This window comes from Hibiscus syriacus, unplaced genomic scaffold (genome assembly GCF_006381635.1).
Source record: "Hibiscus syriacus cultivar Baekdansim isolate YM2019G1 unplaced genomic scaffold, ASM638163v2 tig00110348_pilon, whole genome shotgun sequence".
NCBI lineage: Eukaryota > Viridiplantae > Streptophyta > Magnoliopsida > Malvales > Malvaceae > Hibiscus > Hibiscus syriacus.
Genome location: NW_024062699.1, coordinates 659,154 through 683,008, shown reverse-complemented (window position 1 = coordinate 683,008; position 23,855 = coordinate 659,154). Strand labels below are relative to the sequence as shown.

The 23,855-nt window shown below is 35.9% G+C and overlaps 1 protein-coding gene and 1 pseudogene across 2 annotated transcripts; one reads left to right on the top strand and one right to left on the bottom strand.

The window, feature by feature from the left end:
• Positions 1 to 25: 25 nt before the first annotated feature.
• LOC120120797 lies at positions 26 to 8,320 on the top strand (annotated as a pseudogene).
• LOC120120798 (dof zinc finger protein DOF4.6-like) lies at positions 4,347 to 13,491 on the bottom strand. 2 transcript variants are annotated; one of them, XM_039140331.1, is made up of 4 exons: positions 13,292 to 13,491; positions 12,245 to 13,106; positions 11,402 to 11,423; positions 4,347 to 4,357 (listed from the first exon to the last, which is right to left on the bottom strand). In XM_039140331.1, exons 1-2 carry the CDS (start codon positions 13,313 to 13,315, stop codon positions 12,282 to 12,284), a joined length of 849 nt encoding a protein of 282 aa, XP_038996262.1. In that variant the 5' UTR covers positions 13,316 to 13,491; the 3' UTR covers positions 4,347 to 4,357; positions 11,402 to 11,423; positions 12,245 to 12,281. The 2 variants fall into 2 exon arrangements, with proteins under 2 accessions (XP_038996262.1, XP_038996261.1); XM_039140330.1 differs by lacking the exons at positions 4,347 to 4,357; positions 11,402 to 11,423 and adding an exon at positions 11,686 to 12,030 and having other exon boundaries at positions 12,286 to 13,106; positions 13,292 to 13,323; positions 13,355 to 13,490.
• Positions 13,492 to 23,855: the final 10,364 nt, after the last annotated feature.

The following is a 23,855-nucleotide window of genomic DNA, read 5'->3' as shown; positions in this document are numbered from 1 at the left end:
AAAAAGGACCTTTGGGCTTTGTCTGTGTTTTCATTCCACTAAACTGGAAACGAAACTAGTTTCCCAGAACCAAAGGGAACTCGCTGTTCGGTGTTCTTCGCTTCAGCAGATTTGTTATTTTAAATGCGGGACATATTTATCTCAAATCTTAATGCAATCTGGATCTTTCAAAAGGTCAGTCTTTTTTTTTACTATTCCTTAATTTAGATTTATCGTTGCTGAAGTTTTTCTTTTCCCCTATTAATGAAATATTAATTATTTTTAGTTTGCTTAATTAAAAATGTAGCATTTATGGTGGTGCTAACTCATCTTGTAATGTTAGGAACTTATAAAAGTTTGTGTCTTTGGATCTTGTTCAACAAAGTAGTGTAGGTCATAGTTATGTGTTCTATTGAGTTGGGGATAAAAAAAAAAGTAATCCATGGTTCCTGATGAAAAATCTACAATCATTTTTATCTGCTGCTAATGTGACATTGGTTTAATGGCAAAGGAGTAATTTTAGGTTTCGGGTTCGGACCCTGAATCAGTTATTCAGTTTTGTGCTAATAATGATTAATTTTGATTGAAATTGTTGCTATAGTTGTAAGTTGTAACTTTGAAATAAAAAAGGTTATTAAGAAACTATGATTCTTTGGTTTCTAACTGTGTGAGTGTGTGTTCTCTTAATGCTGGATGATAGAAAAGAGATGAGACAATTGTTATGATAAACTGGAAGAGAAAAGAGGAAAATTAAAGCTGTAGAAAGAAAATGATGTAAACTGAAGTTTTACTGAATATATGAAAATGAATACTAAGTTCATAAGCTACAGAAAGAGTACTTCATACTTAGGTCATGTATAGTGGACAGGCCCACTATATATAGCACAGGGCTTAACTAATTGGCCCAACTAACAGAGTTCAGTTATAACAACTTAACTAACCAGAAACGGTTACTGCTCATCAGCTGAGGACAGCTGCATTATTATACTCTAACATTCTCCGGGTTTTCTAATGATCTAAATTACTATTTCAACATTTTCTTGGCTTCTTCAGACCTGCTTTTCACGACTGGTCCCACTAATTTCTGCCCAAGACTTTACACCAAGTCGAAAGCGCATATCACTGAATACTGCAGGTGGTAAAGGCTTAGTGAGTATATCAGCCACTTGTTCTGCAGAAGGAACAAAGTTGACACTGAGTTGTTCAGCTAGAACTCTCTCCCTTACAAAGTGAATGTCAATCTCTACATGTTTTATACGAGCATGATGTGTTGGATTTGCTGCCATAGAGATTGCAGAAGTGTTATCACACCACACAACTGGTTTTCCAACTACACTAACCCCAATTTCGTCAAGTAGTTGTTCAATCCAAATCAATTCAGAAACAGAATTAGCAAGGCTTCTATATTCTGCTTCTGATGTTGACCGAGATACAACACTTTGCTTCTTAGAACACCATGCAACTGGATTTCCTCCAAGATAAACACAGTAGCCTGTCGTGGATCGTCTATCTTCCACTGAGGCTGCCCAGTCTGCATCAGTGTAGCAGACCAGACTAAAATTTCCAGATTGAGTGAAAAACAACCCATGCTCAAGTGTACCACTGAGATACCTTAGTATGCGCTTTACTGCCCTCCAATGAGTATCACATGGGCTATTCATGTACTGACTAACTTTGTTAACAGCAAACGCTATGTCAGGTCTTGTTAAACACACATATTGCAATCCTCCCACAATGCTACGATAAAGATGAACATCTCCAAACAACTGTCCATCATTTGCCTTAAGCTTGGGAGTAAGGACCATAGGAGTAGGTGTAGGTGTTGACTCATCTAGATTTGATCTTCTCAATAAATCAGAAATGTACTTCTTCTGATTTAAAATTAAACCTTCTGTAGTATGCTCAACTTGCATTCCAAGAAAGAGCTCTAACTGACCCAAGTCTTTAAGAGAGAACTCCTCACTGATTGCTTGCACTATGGCATCCACTTCCATTTCCTGGCTTCCAGTGATGACTATATCATCAACATACACCATTAAAATCACTTGAGAGCATGCTGAACTTCTGATAAACAAGGAGGAATCAGCTTTTGAAACAGTGAAACCAAGGCTTTTAACCAAAAATTTCCTCAAGGTCTCAAACCATGCTCTAGGAGCTTGTCTAAGCCCATAAAGTGCCTTTTTTAAACAACACACCAGTTCCTGTCCATCTTTACTCTTCTGCTCAAACCCCGGAGGCTGACTCATGTAAATTTCCTCAGTTAACTTCCCATTGAGGAATGCATTGTTAATATCAATTTGTCTAAGTGGCCAGTTCTTCATGACACCAACAGCCAACACGGTCCTGATTGTGCTTGCTCGAACAACTGGACTAAATGTCTCAGAGAAGTCTCTCCCTACCACTTGTGAATAGCCCTTGGCAACCAGACGAGCCTTAAACCTGTCAACTGACCCATCAGGCTTCTTTTTAACTTTAAAAAGCCACTTGCAGCCCACTGCTTTGCGTGTAGGTGGCAGAGGTTTCAACTCCCACGTACCATTCTTCATAAGAGCATTATACTCACTGTGAACTGCTTCACACCAATGAGGATGTTGCAGTGCTTCATAGACACTAGTTGGCTCTTGAGGACTTGTCTCAGCAAGCAATATTTTGGGTTTGAAAATTCCAGCCTTCCCTCGAGTAACCATGGAATGTGTATTCTGAACTTGCCGTGACAGTGGTGGTGATGGTGATGGAGATGGAGATGGTAGAAGTGGTGATGGTGATGGAGATGAAGATGATGGTAGTGATGTAGATGATTGAGATGGTGGTAGTGATGTAGTAGTTGTGAATGGATGAGACGAAGATGATGTGGATGGTTGTGATGAAGGTGCATTGGATGGTGATGAGGTGAATGAATGTGATGATGTTGAAGGTGTGATAGGTGGTAGATTTAAAGGATGAGGTGTTGATATTGGTGATGATAACTCTGACATTTGTTGTGGTAAAGAGGAAGATGGTAAGACTAACTTGTGAATGTGTGTGTTAGTGGAAGAAAGAAAAAAAAGGATAAAACATACTGCCTTGGGAGCTAATATTTTTGATACTTGAACACTTTTGTTCAGTTTTAATAGGATTGTATATCATAGATGGAGTGGAGGTACTAGAAGGATTTTGAAGTTGTTGATAAGGAAACTCATTTTCTTCAAAGCGAACATGTCTTGACACATAGACTCGACCACTAGAATCTAAGCATTTGTATCCCTTATGAGTAGGAGAGTAACCCAAGAAGACACAAGCAGAGGACCGAAACTGAAATTTATGTTGATTATAAGGTCTTAGAAACGGGTAACACACACAACCAAAAACTCTTAAAAAACTATAATCAGGTGTTTTGTGAAAAAGTTTTTCATATGGTGAAACGCCAGACAATGCTCGAGTAGGTAACCGATTAATAAGAAACACTGCACTAGAAAAAGCATCATTCCAGAAACTTAATGGCATTGTGGCTTGAGCTAGCATAGAGAGACCTACCTCAACTATTGGTCGATGCTTCCTTTCTACTAGGCCATTTTGTTCTGAAGTGTGAGGACAAGACATCCTGTGCACAATGCCTTGCTCTTTCATATAGGCTTGAAGAACACCAAACTCGCCCCCTCCATCTGACTGAAACACCTTGAGTTTGACACCAAACTGCCTTTCTACCTGTTTATGAAACTGAAGAAAAACAGTTTTTGACTTCAGATTTTTGTTTTAAAAAATAGATCCAAGTATACCTACTATGTGCATCAGTGAAGGCAACATAATATCTGAATCCATTAGAGTACACAGGAGCAGGACCCCATACATAAGAAACTACAAGCTCTAAAGGTTGTGAGTAAACAGTAAGTGATTCATAAAAGGGCAGTTTATGTGACTTAGCAAGCTGACATGCTTTGCACAACATTTGATCTTTATTTATATCAAAAGGAATTACATTGTAGTGTTTTAATGCAAAAAACAAAACTTCTTTAGAAGGATGACCTAGCCTTTTGTGCCATACATCCATAGACACTCTAGTATTTACAATATGGCAGCTTATTGAAGACACAGAATTATGAGCAGAATTATTAATATGAAGCCTATCACTAGTAGGCAGACAACTGTTATTATCACCAGAGTCACTACCAACAGGTTTATTTATGTCAATATTGAATTTGTATAGTCCTCCATCTTCACTTCCTTTTAACAGAATTTTCCGAGTGTGCAGGTCACGAACTTGACAAAAATCAGGATAAAACTCAAGCAGAACCTGATTGTCCTGAGTGAATTTAGACACAGATAACAAATTTTTAGTGATATTGGGCACATACAGTAGTCTATTTAAATGAAACTTATTAGACCTGGCACAGAAAAATGAGTTACTAGTGTACTGTATTGGCAGAGAATTACCATTACCAACAATCACACTACCTGTTCCAGAATGAGTATCTTTAACCTGTAGGTTGTTAAAATCTTTAGTGATATGGTGTGTTGCTCCAGAATCAGGATACCATGCATTATCATCCACAATTTCTGGTGTAGCTATGTAAGCTTGAGATGCAGTATGAGACTGAATAGGGGCTGTGGACTGAGGTGTATTTGCAGAGGGAAAAGAGGACATATTGTAAGGATTTGGGCAGGCCTGCTGATGAACAGCAAAAGGAAATGACTGTGGGGCTGGAAAAACTGCACCTTGTGGGGCTGGAAAAACAGAACCTTGTGGGGCTGTTATAAAAGGTGAAGGGGCATAGTACATAGAACTATAAGGGATGAAGGTGCCACTGTTCGAACTATAAGAACTGACATTGGCCTGAGCAGTGGAATAGCCTCTGTTATTACTATTCTGTGAGGGGCGAGATGATTCATTTTTGTAACTCATGTCAAACCTATAATAACACCTTTCAACAAGGTGCCCCATTCTGCCACACAACTGACACTGTGGCCTCGAGGATGAAAACCGTCCTCGGCCTCTACCTCTATTACTGTTGCTATTATTATCAAAGTTTTGACCAGCATTCTCAACAAATTCACTCTTATTTAGACATTCAGATTGTGACAAATTATTAGGGATCACTAGATCATTTGCAGCTTGAGTAGCAACATGAGCACAGGCAGTGACATGGTTGAAGGAATGTGTCTGTCTAGTGTCAGCATCCAGTAAAATAGTGCTAACAGACCTTAAGTCAGGAGGGGTAGAAGTAGCAGTTATCACAGTAATAACAGACTCAAACTCAGGTGGCAGTCCATTTAAAATAGCAGTGATATGTTCATGTTCTGAAATTATCTCACCACAACTAGCTAGATTGTCACAAACAGACTTGATTTTCATCAAGTAATCTCTCATACTCAACTCCCCCTTCCTCTGAGAATGAAGCATTCTCCTATAAGACATTAACCTAGAGGTAGTCTTGCCACTATATAACCTATGCAGTGTACTCCAGATTTCAGCTGCAGTATTAAGACCTATGAGATGAGGCAACACTTCCTCACTAACAGTAGAGAGCAACCATGAGGCAAGAGCTCCATCTTGTTCCTCATACAGTTCATATTCAGGATTCAAGCTAACTACACCATCTGAAGTAATATACTGTGTAGGCCAGGAAACATTTGAGTCTATATATTTCTGAAGCCTATGTGTTTTAATAGTGAGAAAAACTTGTTGATGCCAAATCAAATAATTGTGGTCATCTAAAGTAACATTGATCTTCTTAGTAGAGAACAACCTAGCAGAAGAGGTAGAACTAGCAGTGACATTTACAACAGTTTCATCAACAGAATTTGTCATGAAGAGCAGAAGACAAACAGAAGACAAATAACAGGTTTGCAACCAGAAAAACAGCAAAGAGCTGAACGCAGAACGCTAACAATTAAGGAGTAAGAACGATCTCACCAGTATCAAAGATCCTTCGAAGAACACAGACAACACATCGAAATAAGCAGAAACTGAAGAATAGCCAGACTAGAGAAAATGCAACAAATCAATCCGAAGAGCAAGCACATACGAAAAACAAATTGTCAAAAGACCTGAACAATTGAATCAATTTGCATCAGACCGTGAAATTAGAGCCAGCTAGGGCACAACAACACAACTGCAGCAGAACGGAAGTAACGAGTGTCGAAGAAAATTAGGCGAATCAAGAACCGAATGCAAATGAGAGCATAAGTAGAACAATCTCACCAGAATCAGAAGGTAGAACCGAAGAGGATGCAACGACTCAAGAATCCAGACAACACGCAACCGAAGAGAACTCGACGCGGAAGCAAGGAAAAAGAAATTACGCAGATCGGAAGACAAAAAAGGCCACAGGAATTTAGGCGAATGATACCATGATAGAAAAGAGATGAGACAATTGTTATGATAAACTGGAAGAGAAAAGAGGAAAATTAAAGCTGTAGAAAGAAAATGATGTAAACTGAAGTTTTACTGAATATATGAAAATGAATACTAAGTTCATAAGCTACAGAAAGAGTACTTCATACTTAGGTCATGTATAGTGGACAGGCCCACTATATATAACACAGGGCTTAACTAATTGGCCCAACTAACAGAGTTCAGTTATAACAACTTAACTAACCAGAAACGGTTACTGCTCATCAGCTGAGGACAGCTGCATTATTATACTCTAACACTGGAGACATTCTAAGCTCTGGTTAATTCTTGCTTCAAAGTCTCGTTGAACGAAAAAATGCAGCTTTTTTCATAATTTTCTTTAATTATTGTTGCTTGTGCACTTTTGTATACTAGTAGTGTGTATTGTTTGGTGCAAGAAAGCATATTTTGACAGAGGAATGATCGATCTATTTTCATACTTTCGGAAATCATATCGATTCTGCCTTAATTTTCGTTTGAAGATTACTTTCAGGTCTGTGTTCTGTAAAGCTTGAATATCAAATTCACTCTCTCTGCACATGGACCTAACTGCAGCAGCCAAGCGTTGCAGTTTTGGCGACAAGAGTACAAGTGATGTTATTTTATGGTAAATGATGAAGGAAGACCTGAGTGTTTTTATTCCCACTCATCGGTTCTCCCAAGTAAAAGCAGTTTCTTTGTGGATCAGCTCTCTAATACCGACTTTCGCTCCTGCATTGAGATTCAGTGCTTGGATACTACTTATGTTCATCATGTTAACCTTTTGAAATCATTTCATCTCCCCACTGATTCACTTTTGGACTCCCTGGACTCGGTGCAATCTGTTCTTGGTATTCTACACTTGGCAGTCGCATTTCGTTGTGAAGCCGTTACAAACTGCTGCCTCCAGTACTTGGAGGCTGTTCCTTGGGACAATAAGGAAGAGGAACAAGTTATAAAAGAGGTTTCAAAACTGTAGCCATGCCCATACTTGCAAGGATCCAACCAGTAGATTTAAGTGCCACCAAAAATGTGTTTATTTCAGCAGTTCGCTTTGCCACATAAATCGGTGGATCTTGTCCACCTTTTGGAGATGAGCTTAAGACATCTGTGCAAGAACAAGTGGATTTCATGCTTGGAGGAGATGAAGAAACCTTGTTAGTTACAGCTGATGATGAAGTAAAATCGGTGATAAAATCGGGTCTTACCTGAGTTTGTTCGTCATTTGAAAATGAAATGTCTTCGTTGCACGTTGTTTTGGATATCACGTCTGAGACCGTTGAGAATAGAATTTTGCAGAGCCTGTAAGATCTCGAGTGGATGTGTAACATACTCCCCAAGATGGATTTAATGAAGGACTTTGTTTGTCGTTGGGGTGAGATGTCTGGTAAGGTTTTGGGGATTATTGAAGACAATAAACTTGACAATGCCATGTGGGGTTTGAAGCTGAAGCTTATAGAAGTGACTGGGAAAGTGCTCGAAGCCGTTGGTTACGGAAACATGATTCTTCCTGCACCGTGTTGGGTCCAATTGCTGAAGACATGGATACGCTACATAAGGAAGATTAAACCTCTCCTAGCTGCTGAGGGAGACAAGGATACAAATTTCCCTTACAAGATGGATGAAGACTTGTGCCAGAGTATCGAGGGGGCAATCTTTTCATTACCACTAGCATTGCCATCTAACGATCAAATCAATATTCTATCGGATTGGATGGAAACTGAACAGATTAAGTACCCCGACTTGAGTGAGGCATTCGAGATATGGTGCTACAGAACCAAGTCAGCAAAGAGAAGATTGATGGAAGGCTTGGATAGAGCTGGCAACACCACCATTAGCCTTTGATAAAGACTCATTTGTTCCTAGTTGTCTGAGTTTAGATGAACCAACATGTGACATATCTTTTATTCTTAGAAAATTTGTTTCAAGTTCAAATGCTAACTATCGATTACCCACCGGCATCGTCCGACACACCGTGCTCCCTCGCCGGTGGTCGGGAATTATCTCATTTTGTCAATAACCGCATCGCATTTTCTTCAAAACCAATAAGAGTTGCATTCATCGAGTGGCAGTGCTTTCATTTCAATGAACGAGTGTACATTTATAATGTTTCTTTGCCCTATAAAATGGAAACTCGTTACATTAATTTTCCTTGCAAAATGGCTGCTGTGGAATCTTCGTAAACCTTGCCTGTTTTATTTACATACAAGGAGAGGAAATCTCTGATCGAGGGAACTTCAAATAGGTGAAACTCAAACCCGCCGCCAGTAAAGATAATATCATCATATCGTCCTTGAATCAACTCTAACCCAGAGTTGTAATAAGGAGTTGTAATAATAAATCCTTAATCACCGTCCGTTTGTTGATTAAGGGAAAAGAACAGTAGATGTTTTCTTGTAGGGATAAAGGGAAGAAAAAGAAACAAAAACAAAAAGTAAAAGTTGTAGAAAGATATACGTAAGAGCGGTGCCAACGATAAACCTGAACAAGAATACAGAATGGCTAATGTACCTGGTACTTTGGACTACTTGTATCTTTGATGCTTTTTACCTTTCATGGTTCATCCTTTTTGTATAATTTAGAAAGTGGAAAGATAATTAAAGGTGAAATAGAATAAAATTCGCATTAGAGATACAACAACAACAAAACCCAATTCCCATATGTATGGGGTAAGGGGGAGGTAGGGTAGTAGGCTGCCCCCAACGCCAGGTTGGGAGTAGCTTCCGTGAAAGACCTCCGACAGTCAGAAAATTAAAAGTATAGATAAAATGCAATGCATGTATAAATAAATACATAGCTAAACAGTATTCATATGCAGTCATTAAAATCATATGTGCGTTTGTAATGGGAATTAATCCCTGTAAAATAATCCCTGCGAAAGAATCTCTGCATATAGACAGAAACATAAGACCCAGCTAAATTTAAAAGAGGAAACATGAAGAGAATGATAAACAAACGTCAACGATATCAAGCCCAGTTCCAATCCTTCATAAATACCAATAACAGAAACGTATAAAAAGTAGAAGTCATGGAAATTACTACAAAGGCATTAAAAGAAGACAGAGATGATACACCCTATAGATGTGACCCACACTACTCGACTACCCTAGTTTAGCCTCCATATTTTCCTATGAGAGGTCATGTCTTCGGTAAGGGCTAACTCCATCAAATCAGATCTCAAGCAGTCTTCCCACTTCCTCCTTGGTCGTCCTTTCCTTCTGGCACCGTCGACTGTAATCGACTCTACCCTTCTGACCGCATCCGACGGTAGTCGCCTAAGGACATGCCCAAACCACCGTAGTCTTCCCTCCCTCAATTTTTTGGAAACAGACACCACCCCCAAGGACATCCTAATAGCAGAGTTTGTCGTCATATCCCACAGAGTCCTACCACATGTCCATCGAAGCATTCTCATTTCTGCGGCCTCTATCCTCCTTACGTGATCCTTCTTGGTTGCCCAACATTCTGATCCATACAACAGCGCTGGTCTTATTGCCATTCTATAAAATTTTCCCTTAAGTTTTAGAGGCACCTTCTTGTCACACAAAACTCCAGTAGCGGCCCTCCACTTTAGCCATCCCGCCTTTATACGGTGTGTAACGTCGTCATCTACACTCCCATCTTTATGTATCATAGACCCTAGGTACTTGAAACAATCCTTTGATGGGAGAACGTGTCCTTCTATGCATACTTCTACATCTTCATCGTTTTGGTTCCCATTGAAGTTTACTATTGTTTGATTTTATTTAATTTTATAGATAAGGGAAAAAAATTATTATAAATGTTGACATCATAAAAGAGAACATAAATATATGTAATTTCTTGTTTCTAACAGTCTGATATATATATATATATTTCATAATTCATTGTGTTGCAAACCCTCTTTCAACATCACACAAAATTTATTTTTACAATATAAATCTCAGGCAAAAATCATAAAAAATATTATCAAAATGATTCTCTCATATCATTTTAATATAAAAGGTTAAGGACCCACCTTATATTTATAAATAAAACAAATATGATCATTAAGTATCCTTAGTCCACACGAATTCTTACTTAAATAAACTCATTCATCAAATGATCTTTTATCGCTAAAATTATAATAAAATCTAATTTAATAACCAATTAATAGAATTTAAGTTGATCTCTGTGCTGAAACATCTATAGTGATGGACGCAAAAAGATATTTTTAAAGGTATATCTTAATAACTCGAGAGCTGCAAATTATATGACCTCAAGAAAAGAATGATTTCACTACTATAAATCTATCTTAAGAGGATATTTGTGCAATTGTAATTATCATGCCTCCAAAATTTTTGTTATTAAAATCATTAAAATGAAGATATATGATAAAATAGTTGAAATTGTTTGTGATGTATGACATGAAGAAAAATAGGATATTTTATATGTTGTTAGATGATAATGTGAGTAAGATTGAAACATTAAAAAGGGTGAAAAAAGTTTTTCATACAGATGATGTGGTGATGAAATAAGAAAATATAGCTGCAAATTTATACATGTCTTAGAAAGAGACTTTGCTAGAAGCATAAACAACTGCTAACTCATGTAGTTTAGATTATGTAATGCTATAACATTGAAAACTCAAACATATGATATAGAATAATGAAAAACAGAAGCCACTTTTAGATTTAACAAAGGTATTAGTTTTTGTATCGTATAAAATGTAGTTAAGTTTAAACGCAACAAATGAATGATAAACTGATAAAGAGGCTATTTAACATGAGAGAGAGAGAGAGAGAGAGAGAGAGAGAGAGAAGATGTGGTTTAATTTGGGCATGAATGAGAGACACTACTCAGAAGAGTCGTCCATTTGTCAGATATTATACACACTTCAAAGTGGATTACAGCAAACAAAAAAATCGATATAACATACACTATAATAATAATAATAATAATAAAAAGGGCAAGTGTAGAGATCTGGATTGATCCTGCAAAACCTTAGCGGGACTGGCGGTGTATTATTCTTCATCACACTTATCGACGGGAATGTTTGTGGGTCCTTTTTCAACACCCAAACAAAGGAATCTTTGCCAGATCTTTCAATTGCAGAAGAAAAGAGAAAAGAAAAAGAGAGTTGCTGGTTGTGACATTGAAACAATCATCACTCTCATGGAAATATGTCTAAAATATATACACACATGTCCGTATATATAGCTTTCCAGAATATATATAACACAAGAAAACATTGAGTTCGTAGCTTTATTTAGGTGAAGGATTCTTTAATGCAAATTTACAATGGCATGTGGAAGTATCAGATTTCTTACCTGGAAAACACTTGTTTTTCTGGAATGAATTCATATTCGAATACGAATGTATGTAGAAAACAAGGGATGGGAGAGAGAATTTAAAATCCCATTGCAGCAACATTATTAACACCAAGCAACTATTAGTTTACTAAAATCGAAACTGAAGACTTTATGAACAAATCATAGTCTTTTTCTTCTTTTCCAACCACGAATCCCTTACAAACTTGAAAATTATAAAATTATTTATTGTTATTTGTACTTGCAATAGGGGTTGCCCTTCTGCTGGGTTTTGATACAGGATAAAAATGGCTAAGAGGATGAATGCCTCTTCTCTCCTACACTTTTACCTTAAAAACAACTTGGCTTAGCTTCATAGATATCTTCTTCTACCTTAACATAGTATGCCCTTGTGTCACCTTTAGTGAAGCCAACCTAAAAAAAGCTTCAAATTCCCACCATAATTGAATAGTAAACAAGATAAATAATTAAGAAAAAGGAGGATCATCATCATATATATAGAGAGAGAGAGAGAGAGAGATCAAGGAAACCCATGTATATCTTCTGTTAGTAATGAAGAAATCCAAACAAGTCACCCACTTTAAGAAATCAACAAAAAAGTTATAAAAAAAGAAAACCCAAGAAAATGAAAGAAAAGAAAAGACCCATATTATTTTTTATCTTCTTTACCATGATCCTCCACTTAACATTCCAGCCCAATAACCAGCTGAATCACCTTGCTCTTTATGTTGCTCGATATCAGTAGTGCTCGAGACTTGCTTTAGATCTTCGAATGGAAACAAAAGCCTTCCGGTTGTCTCTTCAACCCCGTAGAGACCCCCATAGCCACTTTCAAGCCCATCCAGGGAGAAATTTAGCGTAGGTTTAAAGTCTTGCATGGGAAAACCAGATGCATAAACTGAATTCGGATCTGGAACCGGCATGGGAATGAAAGAATTCAATCCCCTGGAAGAGACTCCAGTTAGCAACTCCAAAGCCGAGAGTTGCGATGTAGATGTAGTAGGGGAGGAAGAAGAAGAAGAAGTAGGAATCTGGTTCTTATTATTGTTTTCTAAGCTATTTGGAACCAATTCAGAGTTACTCCTATAACCTTGACTAGCTGCTGCTGCTGCGAAAGCTAGGTTGAGATATTGCCCATCATGGATCTTAGGGTTTTGAGTAGAGCACTGAGACAAACTTGGTGGTGCTAGCAGAGCAGGAAGCTTTTCGCATAATGATAAAGGAGAAGAAGAAGATCTTTTGTTCTTTCTTGAACCACCACCAACGGGAATGTTTCTGAGGGAACCACCTTCAGTCCAGTACCTTCTACAAGTCTTGCAAAAGTACCTAGGTTGAGTGAGACTGTAGTTGTTGTAATAGCAGAATTTGGTGTTGGTTGAGTTGCACCTTGGACAGTTGAAAGCTTGTTCCTTTTGAGGCCGTATTTTCCTCTCTAAACCTCCTGGTTTTGGACATATGTTCATTTCTTGTATTGGTTTCACCACAATCTCCTACAAAAACAATGAAAAACACGATAAAAAACATCTTTTTCTTTTCTTTTGCACAATTAAGAGTACTGTCATCTTTTGCAAAAGAAAAGCACCCAATAAACATACAATTGACTCTAAAAGTATTTCTTTGAAAAAAGCTAAAAAAAAGTTTGATAAAGAGAAGAAGAGGTGATAGATCTCTCTACCTGGTGCCATTGAGCAGTACCCATAGACGAAACTCAAGAGAAGAAAAATCACTAGTACTATATATCTTCAATATAAGAAAGAAAGAAAGAAAGAAAGAAAGAATCAATCTTTTTCGTCTTGAAACTGGGTTTGACAAGCAGGGAAAATGAAATGTTTGCTGCCTTCGGAGTTCGTTCTATGTATATGTATAATGCATCACCATGCCTTAGTTGTGTAAGAGAGAGAAATAGGATTCTAAATGAGACGAGACAGATCGCGAGCTACTCGAGATCGACTTGAACAAGGCTCGATAAATACTCGGATCAAATAGACTCGACTCGACTCGACTCGAGCTCGACTCGAGTTCGTAACGAGCCGAAACGAGCTACTCGATATTCGACTCGAAAAGCTCGTGAGCAACTCGAAAAAATATTATATTATAATTTTAGATTTTTAATATTACATTATAAAAAATTTATTAAAAATACATTATTAATAATTATAAAATTTTAAAAATATATTAAAAATTCTATAATACAACTACCCTCAAATTTTAATTTTTTAATTAATCAACCCAAGTCCAATTGTTACATTGTATATTACTAAAAGAAAAATAAAATACCATTGTATATTACTAAAAGAAAAATAAAAGACCATTTAATTAAGCACATGTTAGATTACACCCTAAACCCTAGACCCTAAACCCTAAACTTAAACACTAAATCTTAAACCCTAAGCCCTAAACCATAAACCCTTAATCAGATTATGTGATAGGGGTTAAGTTATGCACATGAAGGTAACATACAAATTATGCAAAATGAAATTAATGAAATTAACAAGGGTTTATATGTAAATAAACTAATAAATCACACTTGGTCAAATCAATCAATAGGTCCATTATCAAAACAAATGGTGATCAAAACATAAAATAAAAATAAATTAATAACCCGAATATAAAAACGTAAACCTTGATTAATGACGAAATCAAAAGATTACAAATTATATGTAAATAAACTAATAAATCACACTTGGTCAAATCAATTAATAGGTCCATTATCAAAACAAATGGTGATCAAAACATAAAATAAAAATAAATTAATAACCCGAATATAAAAACGTAAACCTTGATTAATGACGAAATCAGAAGATTACAAATATAACAGGTCCTAAAATGCTAATACTGCATTTCTAAAACACGGGCTACCCCCTAGTCCTCGAAGCGCTGCTGTTTTGGTACTACTTAAAGCTACGTCATTTTGGTCGCTGGAATATATAGGAAGATGAGGGTGAAACTTAACCTAAATCATCCTCATATCTCCTCAACAAGACACAACCCGCCACTCTCTCATCTCCCTACCTTCTATCATTTTTCCTTGCTCAACCCTAACAGAGACTCACAACCTCCGTGGCTTCAGCCGCCTAGTGCTCTGATGTGGAGCTTAAACTTCACCTAAACAGATTCCGATGACAACCTTCATAAAAAACATCCCCAAATCCTTAAACTTAAACCCATAATACCCTCGTAAACACCCAGCTTCACCACCCCGTAGTCCTGCCAAACCACGACCACCGCGACCTTCGTCGTCCCAACGGGCTCCGATGAAGAGTCTTAACGCACATACCACTCTTTCCTCACTGGCCTAGGGAAGAAACCCAAACTTACTGAACCTCTCCTCTCCCCACAAACCCCAACAACTAACCTAGAAAACCCCTCAAATCCCTAGAACCCACAGTTTGAATCCCACATGCACGACTGGAAAACCGTAAAAGATGAAAAGTTTACCTTCCCCTTGATGAGATCGTGGTTCCTAGCGAAGGCGATGATAGGTTATGGGTTAGAAAAGTAAGTTTTTTGTTTTGCTCAATGGTGGGTTCTTTGGTTGTTGATGGATTATTCCTGTTGATTTTTCTTGTTTTTGACCTTGTTGCTTGGTTGTTCCTGATGGTTCTTAGTTTCTAGTTTTTCCTGGTTGGTCACTGTTTTTTTTTAGTTTTGTGTCTTTCGTTTCCTTTGATGTGTGTTTTCTGGTTTTTCTCTCGATGATAGCTGATGATCGATTATTGTTTCTTGGTTGCTTTTATCTTCCTGCTTTTCCCATCCCCTTGCATCATCGGAGAACAAAAACAAGTATTTTATCTATGGATGTTCATGGAGGTGATGTTACATCTAGTGGTTTGTATGAGCTTTTGCAAGACATTTTTAGTGGAGAAACATCTATACCACGTGTGAAGTCTGAACTTGATTCATATTTGGGTCTCAAGATTACAGTTCCGTTCTCTATTGTCTCAAACATGTGATAAACAGTAAACATAACCATATAGACTCCCTGTAAAGTTATGTTTTTAATTTGACACATTTTTTGTTTGCAGTTGTTTGAGAAGGTTGAAGTTGATAAACCTACTGCTAGTTGTTCAACATCAGCTGAGATTTATGTTTTGGGGCTAAGGTATAAAGCCCCTGCAAAGATTGATCCACGTCTTCTTGACTTCAAGCATCTATTTTAGGGATTAATATAACCATAAAAGAAGGTTTTTATTTCATTTTATGTTTCGAACTCTCTCCTTTACCCCATTGATTGTGTCTATTCTCATCTTTTTTTTCTTTCTGCACATGCTTGATGTAGGTGATTGATTTACTTAGGGTAAGTAAACAAAAGAGACATCGTGATGGGTAAGTTTTCCCTTTATCATACAACATTGCAACTACTTTGTTCATATTTTTGTAAATATTTTCAAGTGTTTACTTTGTTTCTAACTACATGCCGACCACAGGTATTAAGATGGGGAGACAATCTCGAAGAAGGTGTATACTGCTGCTAACTTCATTTGGTCTGATTCTCCTCTTGAAATCCTTGGTTCGGTTACTACCATAACCTTTGAGGATCCAATTTCATTTTCTATTAAGGGTCACAGTTCTACCTCAGAAGAGGTGATTATCTTTTCACTATTTCTAGTCTTACCTACCTTGAAACTTGTCGTTACTTACTTTGCTAGTGTCTTGACAGGTCAAAGCTCTTTGTGATGATTTGCGTGTTCTACGAAAGCATGATTTCAAGTATCTTTTGAAGTAAGAAACATAATTGTTTTCATTTTTTCCCTTTTGAGATTTTTAAGTCTAAACAATTTGTGATAATAAGAAAACATGTGAGTAAAGCTATAATCAGAGCACTAGGTACATACTACTGTGAGTGAGAACTTAATTTGACATGTTGCAATCTTTTATAAGTAAACTTGACATGTTGTTGCCATCTTTTGTAAGTAAGCTTAATTGGTTGATATCATTTTTTGTATTATTTTTAAGTAAACATGCAGCTATCATGATATTGTTATCTTTTGTAAGGAAAATAGTGTCGCCTTGTATAAATTTGGATATGTTGTCATATTTGTCATCTTTTTATAAATTTAGATGTGTTGTCATATTTTGTAAACTTTCAATACATTTGAAGTTTTAAAACCTTTAAAGCTTATATTAATTATCCTAAATTTCTTGTAATTGTATTTTTATTTTTTAGATTTTTTATAGTTCATACATTCATATTATAATGTATTGGTGATGGTTGATTAAAGGGAAAATTATTTATATATTTTAAATGTAATATAAGATTTTTGTAGGTTCAAATTCGAGTTTGAGTTCGAGCTTGAGTCTCGAGCTTCAATCGAGCTCCTGAATTTTTTTTGAGTTCGATCCTTTTCGAGTTTAAGTCGAGTTTCAATAATATATTTCGAGTTTCATAATTTTTAGCTTGCGAGCTTTCGAGTCGAGTCGAGCCTACGTTTAAAGTTTTTGAGTTCGAGTCGAGCTCAACAATACTTAAGCTCGACTCGGCTCGTTTACACTCCTAGAGAGAAATGGGACGTTTTATATAATACTATTTATAAATAAGAACCAAGTGGGAATATTTGCTTCTTCAAATACAATACTTATAAGTATGTAATATATAGTTTGTAAATAAAACATTGTGGTTGGTTTTATGTGTTACATTTCCTTGTACTAAAATATTCATTCGATTTTTCTGGTAATTTTATATTTAAATAAAACATGTATTTATTAGTATAATTGAACATTACGAATCAAGTGATCTAAGTGATTAAAAACTTTACATATCGAGTTTAAAAATTGCATATATTAGGAGTATAAACGTCTATTCTCAAATGACTGATAGTCTTTGAATAGATATTATCTTATATACACCATATTTATAAAAAAAAAATTATTGTAGGGAAAGGAAAATGAGAAATAAAAAAAATTGATAAATTCATTACAGACTGAGGTTAAAGCACCTACAACTACAAATTCTCATATCTCTTACTATTAATGAAATGATTTGAGTGAAGGAAGAGGCAACAATTTATATCATAGAAACAAAATGATGGTGGTGACATTGGTCCATGGAAGCATGTCGAATTATGACTCCACTTTGGTTGAGAAAGTGTACCAAACGCATACACTTTAAGCTTAAATATGTACATAAAGGGTTCCTTTCATAGCATGCACGTAAAACTAGGCCTGTAAACGAACCGAACGTACACGAACGGAGGTATGTTCATGTTTGTTCATTTAATAAATAAACGAACATAAACGAACACGAACATAAATGAACAAAATGTTTTTTGTTCATGTTCGTTATTAAGGAATATAACTTGTTCATGTTCGTTCATTTAATAAATAAACGAACATAAACGAACAAAAACATAAACGAACACAAACATAAATGAACACGAACATAAACGAACATAAACATTGGAGACCCTACCTAGGGGTGTAAACGAGTCGAGTCGAGCTCGAGTATTGCTGAGCTCGACTCGAACTCGAAAACTTTCAAAGTCAGCTTGACTCGACTCGAAAACTCGCGAGCTTAAAATTATCAAGCTCGACTCGAACTCGAAATATAATATTGAAACTCGACTCGAACTCGAAAAGGCTCGAACTCAAAAAAAAATTAAGAGCTCGATTATTGGATTCTTGAGTTCAAAGTAAGCTGACTTGAGTTACTGGATGATCACTATTTACTTGTAAATTCGAATACTCCATTATATATGAAAAAAAAGAAGATTATTTGAGTAGAAGAAACGGTACTGAATACTTAACATCCCTTCCGGAATCCATCACCTTTGGACTTGGTTTCGAAAGCAACCGGATTCTGGGACTCCTCTTTGCTCATCGGATAACCAATTGGTGGCGCAGTCAAATAGGGTTCCGGCGCAGTGGATGTTGACGTTGCTGGGTATGCAGCTTATGGATCGTTCAAAAAGAACTAAACTATGTTAATATTGTTGGGTTTTCCAAATAAAATTGGATTAATTATGGAGTTGGTCATCATAATATCAGATTAATTAATATTTTTAAGATACTTACAAATTAGTCACCAAAACTGATTTAAGAAGATTGGCTTAAACATAAATGAATGAACATAAACGAACATAACCGAACAAACATAAACGAACATAACTGAACGAACATAACTGAACGTTCATGAACGTAAATGAACGAACGAGACCTATGTTCATGTTCGTTCATTTAATTAAACGAACACAAAATCTTGTTCATGTTCGTTCATTTAATAAATAAACGCACATAAACGAACTTCCCGCCGCACGGTTCACGAACGGTTCACTGAACGTTCAGTTCATTTACAGGCCTACGTAAAACTGAGTCACGAACCACATTTACTAATCTTAGTAGTAATTGTATTGATGAGATGAGTTATTAGCTCATCTTTAATCTTTATTTAGACATAAGCTCTATTAAAAAATATATGATTGTGTTTCTATTTTTTTATCCAAGACGATTTTGGATATTATGCAACGAATTCTGATTTCTAATACTAACTTAGTTTTAACCATAATCAAATCTCTCTGTTTGACATTTCCAATAAAAATAAAATGAAATCCAAACGCTGCCTTAACACATTAGATACACGCGTGTTTATGATTTCACTAGTTATTTAAGAGTAATGGTGAAATCTTTGAGGGACATGATTGAGCTCGATTCCTTTGGGTTAAACGTGGGACCTCCATCCATCGAGGGTTGTTTGGCAACGAGGCTTTCTTTGCTTGAACAGTGCTCATGATTACATACCTAATTATAACCCAATTCCTTTGTGTGAGTTATTTAGTTTCTTCAATTGGGGCTTTGATTCTTGCATGTACACGTGGTTAACATCCACTGGCTTCATTACATTTATCTTAACGTTGTTTACAAGTGAAGATACTGAGATTTGAGATTCTGTCGCGAGAGAGAGAGAGAAATGGTAATTAATTAAGTGTAATTTTTATTATTTTTAACATCAAAATATTTAGTATAAATACACAAATAATCCTTGATTATATGGACTATTTTGTTGAGTCTCATAACTATTATAAGTTTTAAAATAGTTTTTTGACTATGAGACGATTTTCTTGAAGCATTATACCATCGAGTCAATACTTGAAAGCAACTGCGGTGCCAATAGACACCATTGAAAAATGATTTTATTATATTATAGTCATCAACTTAAAGTCCAACTCAAACAATTGTCAATTTTTAACGGAAAAAACGAGTTTGAAACATATGAATAGTTAAGTGACAATTTTGTCACTTTTAATAGTCAAAGAACTCAATAAAACAATGTTTCACAAACAAGAGATCATTTTATAACTTTTAATAATAAGAAAATTCAACAAAATAACATCTATAATCGAGGATTATTTGTATACTTTACCTAAAGATTTAATTAAATATTCTTTATACATGAACCAAGTTTTTTTAATATATTCTTTGAAATTCATTATAGTTTTAAAATTATTTATTAATGTGCATGAATTGGATTATGGCTAAAGGATTTGTTGTTTATCTGTTGAGGTTTTGGGTTTGAGTATTATGTATGTCAAGAATACATATGTTTATTATTAAATGATTGAATGTCTTTAAACATATACTATATTGTATTCACCTTAAATTTATTAAAAAAATTGTTTATTGATGCAATATATGATACAAAATAGTTATACGTTTGTACAAAATACATACAATTATTATGTGGTTACTACTTTAAATATCGTTTAAAATAAATGTTTCAATTAATATTTTTATTAAAAAGTAAATTTAATTATCTTTTGAAAGGTTGAGATCAATTTAATTCAAAAGAAAGAAGAAGGACCAATTTCATAAAAGGAATTAAACAAGACAAAATTTACATTTATGCCTACTATAATTTTAAGTGGTTAATTAATAGTTATTAATTTTTTTTCAGTTAGGTCAATAAAAGTATATAATTTGTTTTATACAATAGGAGTAATGTTTGGAATTAAAATATATTTAAAATTAATATTTAAATATTCATAAAGAGATGGAGGACCATTGCAAATTAAGGGGCTCGTTTAATTAATACATTAAATATAGAGTACCTATTTTGTGGTACTGTGTGTATTGTACACTACAATACACTAGAGTAATAGTGGTAGTGTATGGCGGTGAATTAAATCAGTCAGACTGTGGGGTATGATACGCAACGCAAACAACATGAATATGACCACCCAACGCAGCGCAACGCCTCTCCCACCCATTTGATTTTGAATTTTGAAACCCGAATATAAAAAGTCCACAAGCTGCGTTTGGAATGTGATGGAAAACAAAAAGGGTTAGGCAGGCGGAGGCTGGTGGGTGGACCCCATTCCCCACGCGCATTCTCCCATCACTATAACTTACCCAGCAGAGCCAAATCAAGCCACACATGGAATCCAATCGCAGCCGTGTGATTCATCCATTCTCATCATGTCACGTGAGTGACCCATCTTTAGACGTGGACAGCATGTGACCTCACCTAGTGCTTCCCGTGTCATCAATAAAAACGAAGAAAATCAATTCAGCAACTGTTAATACTATACACTCAAGTTTGTTTGTCATACAATTACAAATACAATGGCTACACTGTTTTTTTTTCTGCCCCATAATTTACATAGTTGAAGTGTACATCATTGGATATTAGTCAAAATTGGTGATACAAAGTTTCAAAATCAACGACAAACTCTGTAGATTATTGGAGCCGTTTGATTGGGATACAATGGATTATCCACTAAAATATTTGTTCTTAGTTGTATGTCAATGGGAAGGAAATATATAGAAATATTTTGTGGATATTAACCGTTGATTCGATATGCTCATATGAGATTTTAACATTAGATAAGAATATAGAGCTATTATAAAGTTATATCTATGTATAATCTTTTTAATTTATTAATAATATATACATATTCTATAAATATAATTGCTCTAACTCGATCCTCTAAAAAAAAATATCTCATTCAATAAATTATATTCTTTTAGTCCACTTTATTAAATTAAAGTGTAAAGAGGGAACAATAATTGTGGACTCTGGGGAAGAGAAAAACCCCTAACAGACGTTGGGTGTGTAATTTTAAACAAAATGCAAAGGCGGTGGGGGTTGTCAAAAAGTGAAGACCACATGGTTGGTTTGGTCGGCTCGAGGGAGGGCCTGGTTTCCACTATATCGTTGTAGCCTGTAAGAAGCCCACGCTTGTCCCTAACTAACTGATGGACCACCAGGCCTTTTCATTTTCAAAACCCCTTCTAGTTTCAATCTAATTTCTTCCTTCTCAAGGAGTGATTTTAGATTGAAATTAATACTGGTTTCCTTTTTCGGGGCGGAGTTAGCATAGATAAAAAAGGATTGTTATAATTTCAACTTGGGGGGGCACCAGTTAACTTAGAGTCACTATCATGTCAATTTTCCTTAACTCCCTTTAGCTTCACTGTAAAGTGGTGCTCTGCGCCAGACTGCTTGCACATGAAATTCTACTTTCTAGTACAGTACCTTACAATGCTCAACAATCAAGAATTTCAAGATCCGAGAAGCACCAATAATGAACGAAGCCATCAAAATTTTTACTTTTGCCTTAAATTACCCTGCTCTACTCATACTTTTCTATACATCAGGTTATATAACCAAGCCAGCGTTTAAAGTTTGATCAAATATGTCCTCAGAACTAGTAGATATTAATGTTTATAAGCTTCAGAGTACTGCAATATTCCATAACAAGTAGAGGTGGTCCATGGCCAATGTTAATCTAACTACCATGACTTGAAGCGAAGATAATCCAACCAAAATAAATAGAACAAATATAACCTATACATCACCTTGTTCTCAAGAATGATCACACAACCTCCTCATCTCGTCCCTAATGACTTAGGGGTTGGGGAAGATTTTACTTCTCTTTTTTCCTCTTTTGCTGGTGAGAGACAAAAGGAAGTGTCTTCGTAACGCTGATGAGTTCTAGTCTCCCAAAAACTACTACCAGATTTCATCCTGCAATAGCCAAATTGAACCAGTGAAATTGGTTGCCGATCGATGGACATTTCTAGTTTATGTGCCAACTATAGCTAGCTAGTTTTCTTTATGTCTTACTACAAATTAAGACGAGACAATCTTAATTAAGCTAAGACAAATGCTGTTGTTCACTTACATCAAAGTGGCAATATAACCTTGAAAGGAATGAGCTAGGTGCATGAACCAAGCTTGAAACTTGTGATAAGACAGCCATTACTTTCATGTCTGAAGTGAAGTTGTTGGTAGAAGAGGCAGCTCACAAGCAAAGATTGATCCAGTTCATATAAAATGTTCCAGCAGTAATATATCATTAAGCCTTGGTTGTTACTTGTTACATACCTTCCTGAGGGCCACAAGTCACCCCAGAAAGATTTTCGAGCTTGAAGGTGCAAAGTTGGATTCTTAGTTTGTGTGATAACCTGACGATCAAATGAACCTTTTGAGGCATCTGGATTGGTTGATCAACAAATATTCATGTGAACCTGCCCGCATCTTCGAACAAGAGGGAAGACGATCCTTCATCCTTCCCCAACCACCCCCAAGATTAGTATTAATTGTTTCTTCTTCTAGATCGTCATCAACATCAACAATGTTATCAGTTTGTGTAGCATCAGTCATATGCATTTGGATCCACTTCTTCAAATGGAGTAATGTCAGCAGTTTCTTCTACATCGACTAGATCCTCTGTCCAAGTTCAATTTTTTTGAAACAGCAGACTAAAAATTAGCATAATAATAATATGGGTGTTGGAGACAATACCATAGTCTATTTCAAAATCTTCAGGATTTGTCTTAGCACGCTGCTCCTTCAAAATCTAGGCCAAGGTTCCCTTTTGAAATATAACAATGAAGGCTAACATTGATGCTTGAATAATAGAGGAAAAGGAATGATGATTAGAAGTGTGGTGGGCGTATGTTATGTGGTAATGTTTCAAAGAGGTTTTTAGGTAAAAACCAAACAGTGATACTTAAATCAGAACACATACATCTTGCCAGGCGTTCAAATCACTGAAAAGAATAACATTTATGAATTTTCCCACTCCAACTAACAGTTGAGAATACTAACCGAGGTCGTTTTTGTAACACCCCAATTTAGGGGTTAAATTTAAGAAAATATAAATTGGTGGATTTAATTTGGTATTTTGAAAGAAATAAGGGATTAAATTGTAAGATTTCAAAGTTGACATACCGTTTTAAGAAGTGCAGGAAGTTCAGTGGCTAAACTCTTGGTTTAGCCATTTTTAATTATGAGATGTTAT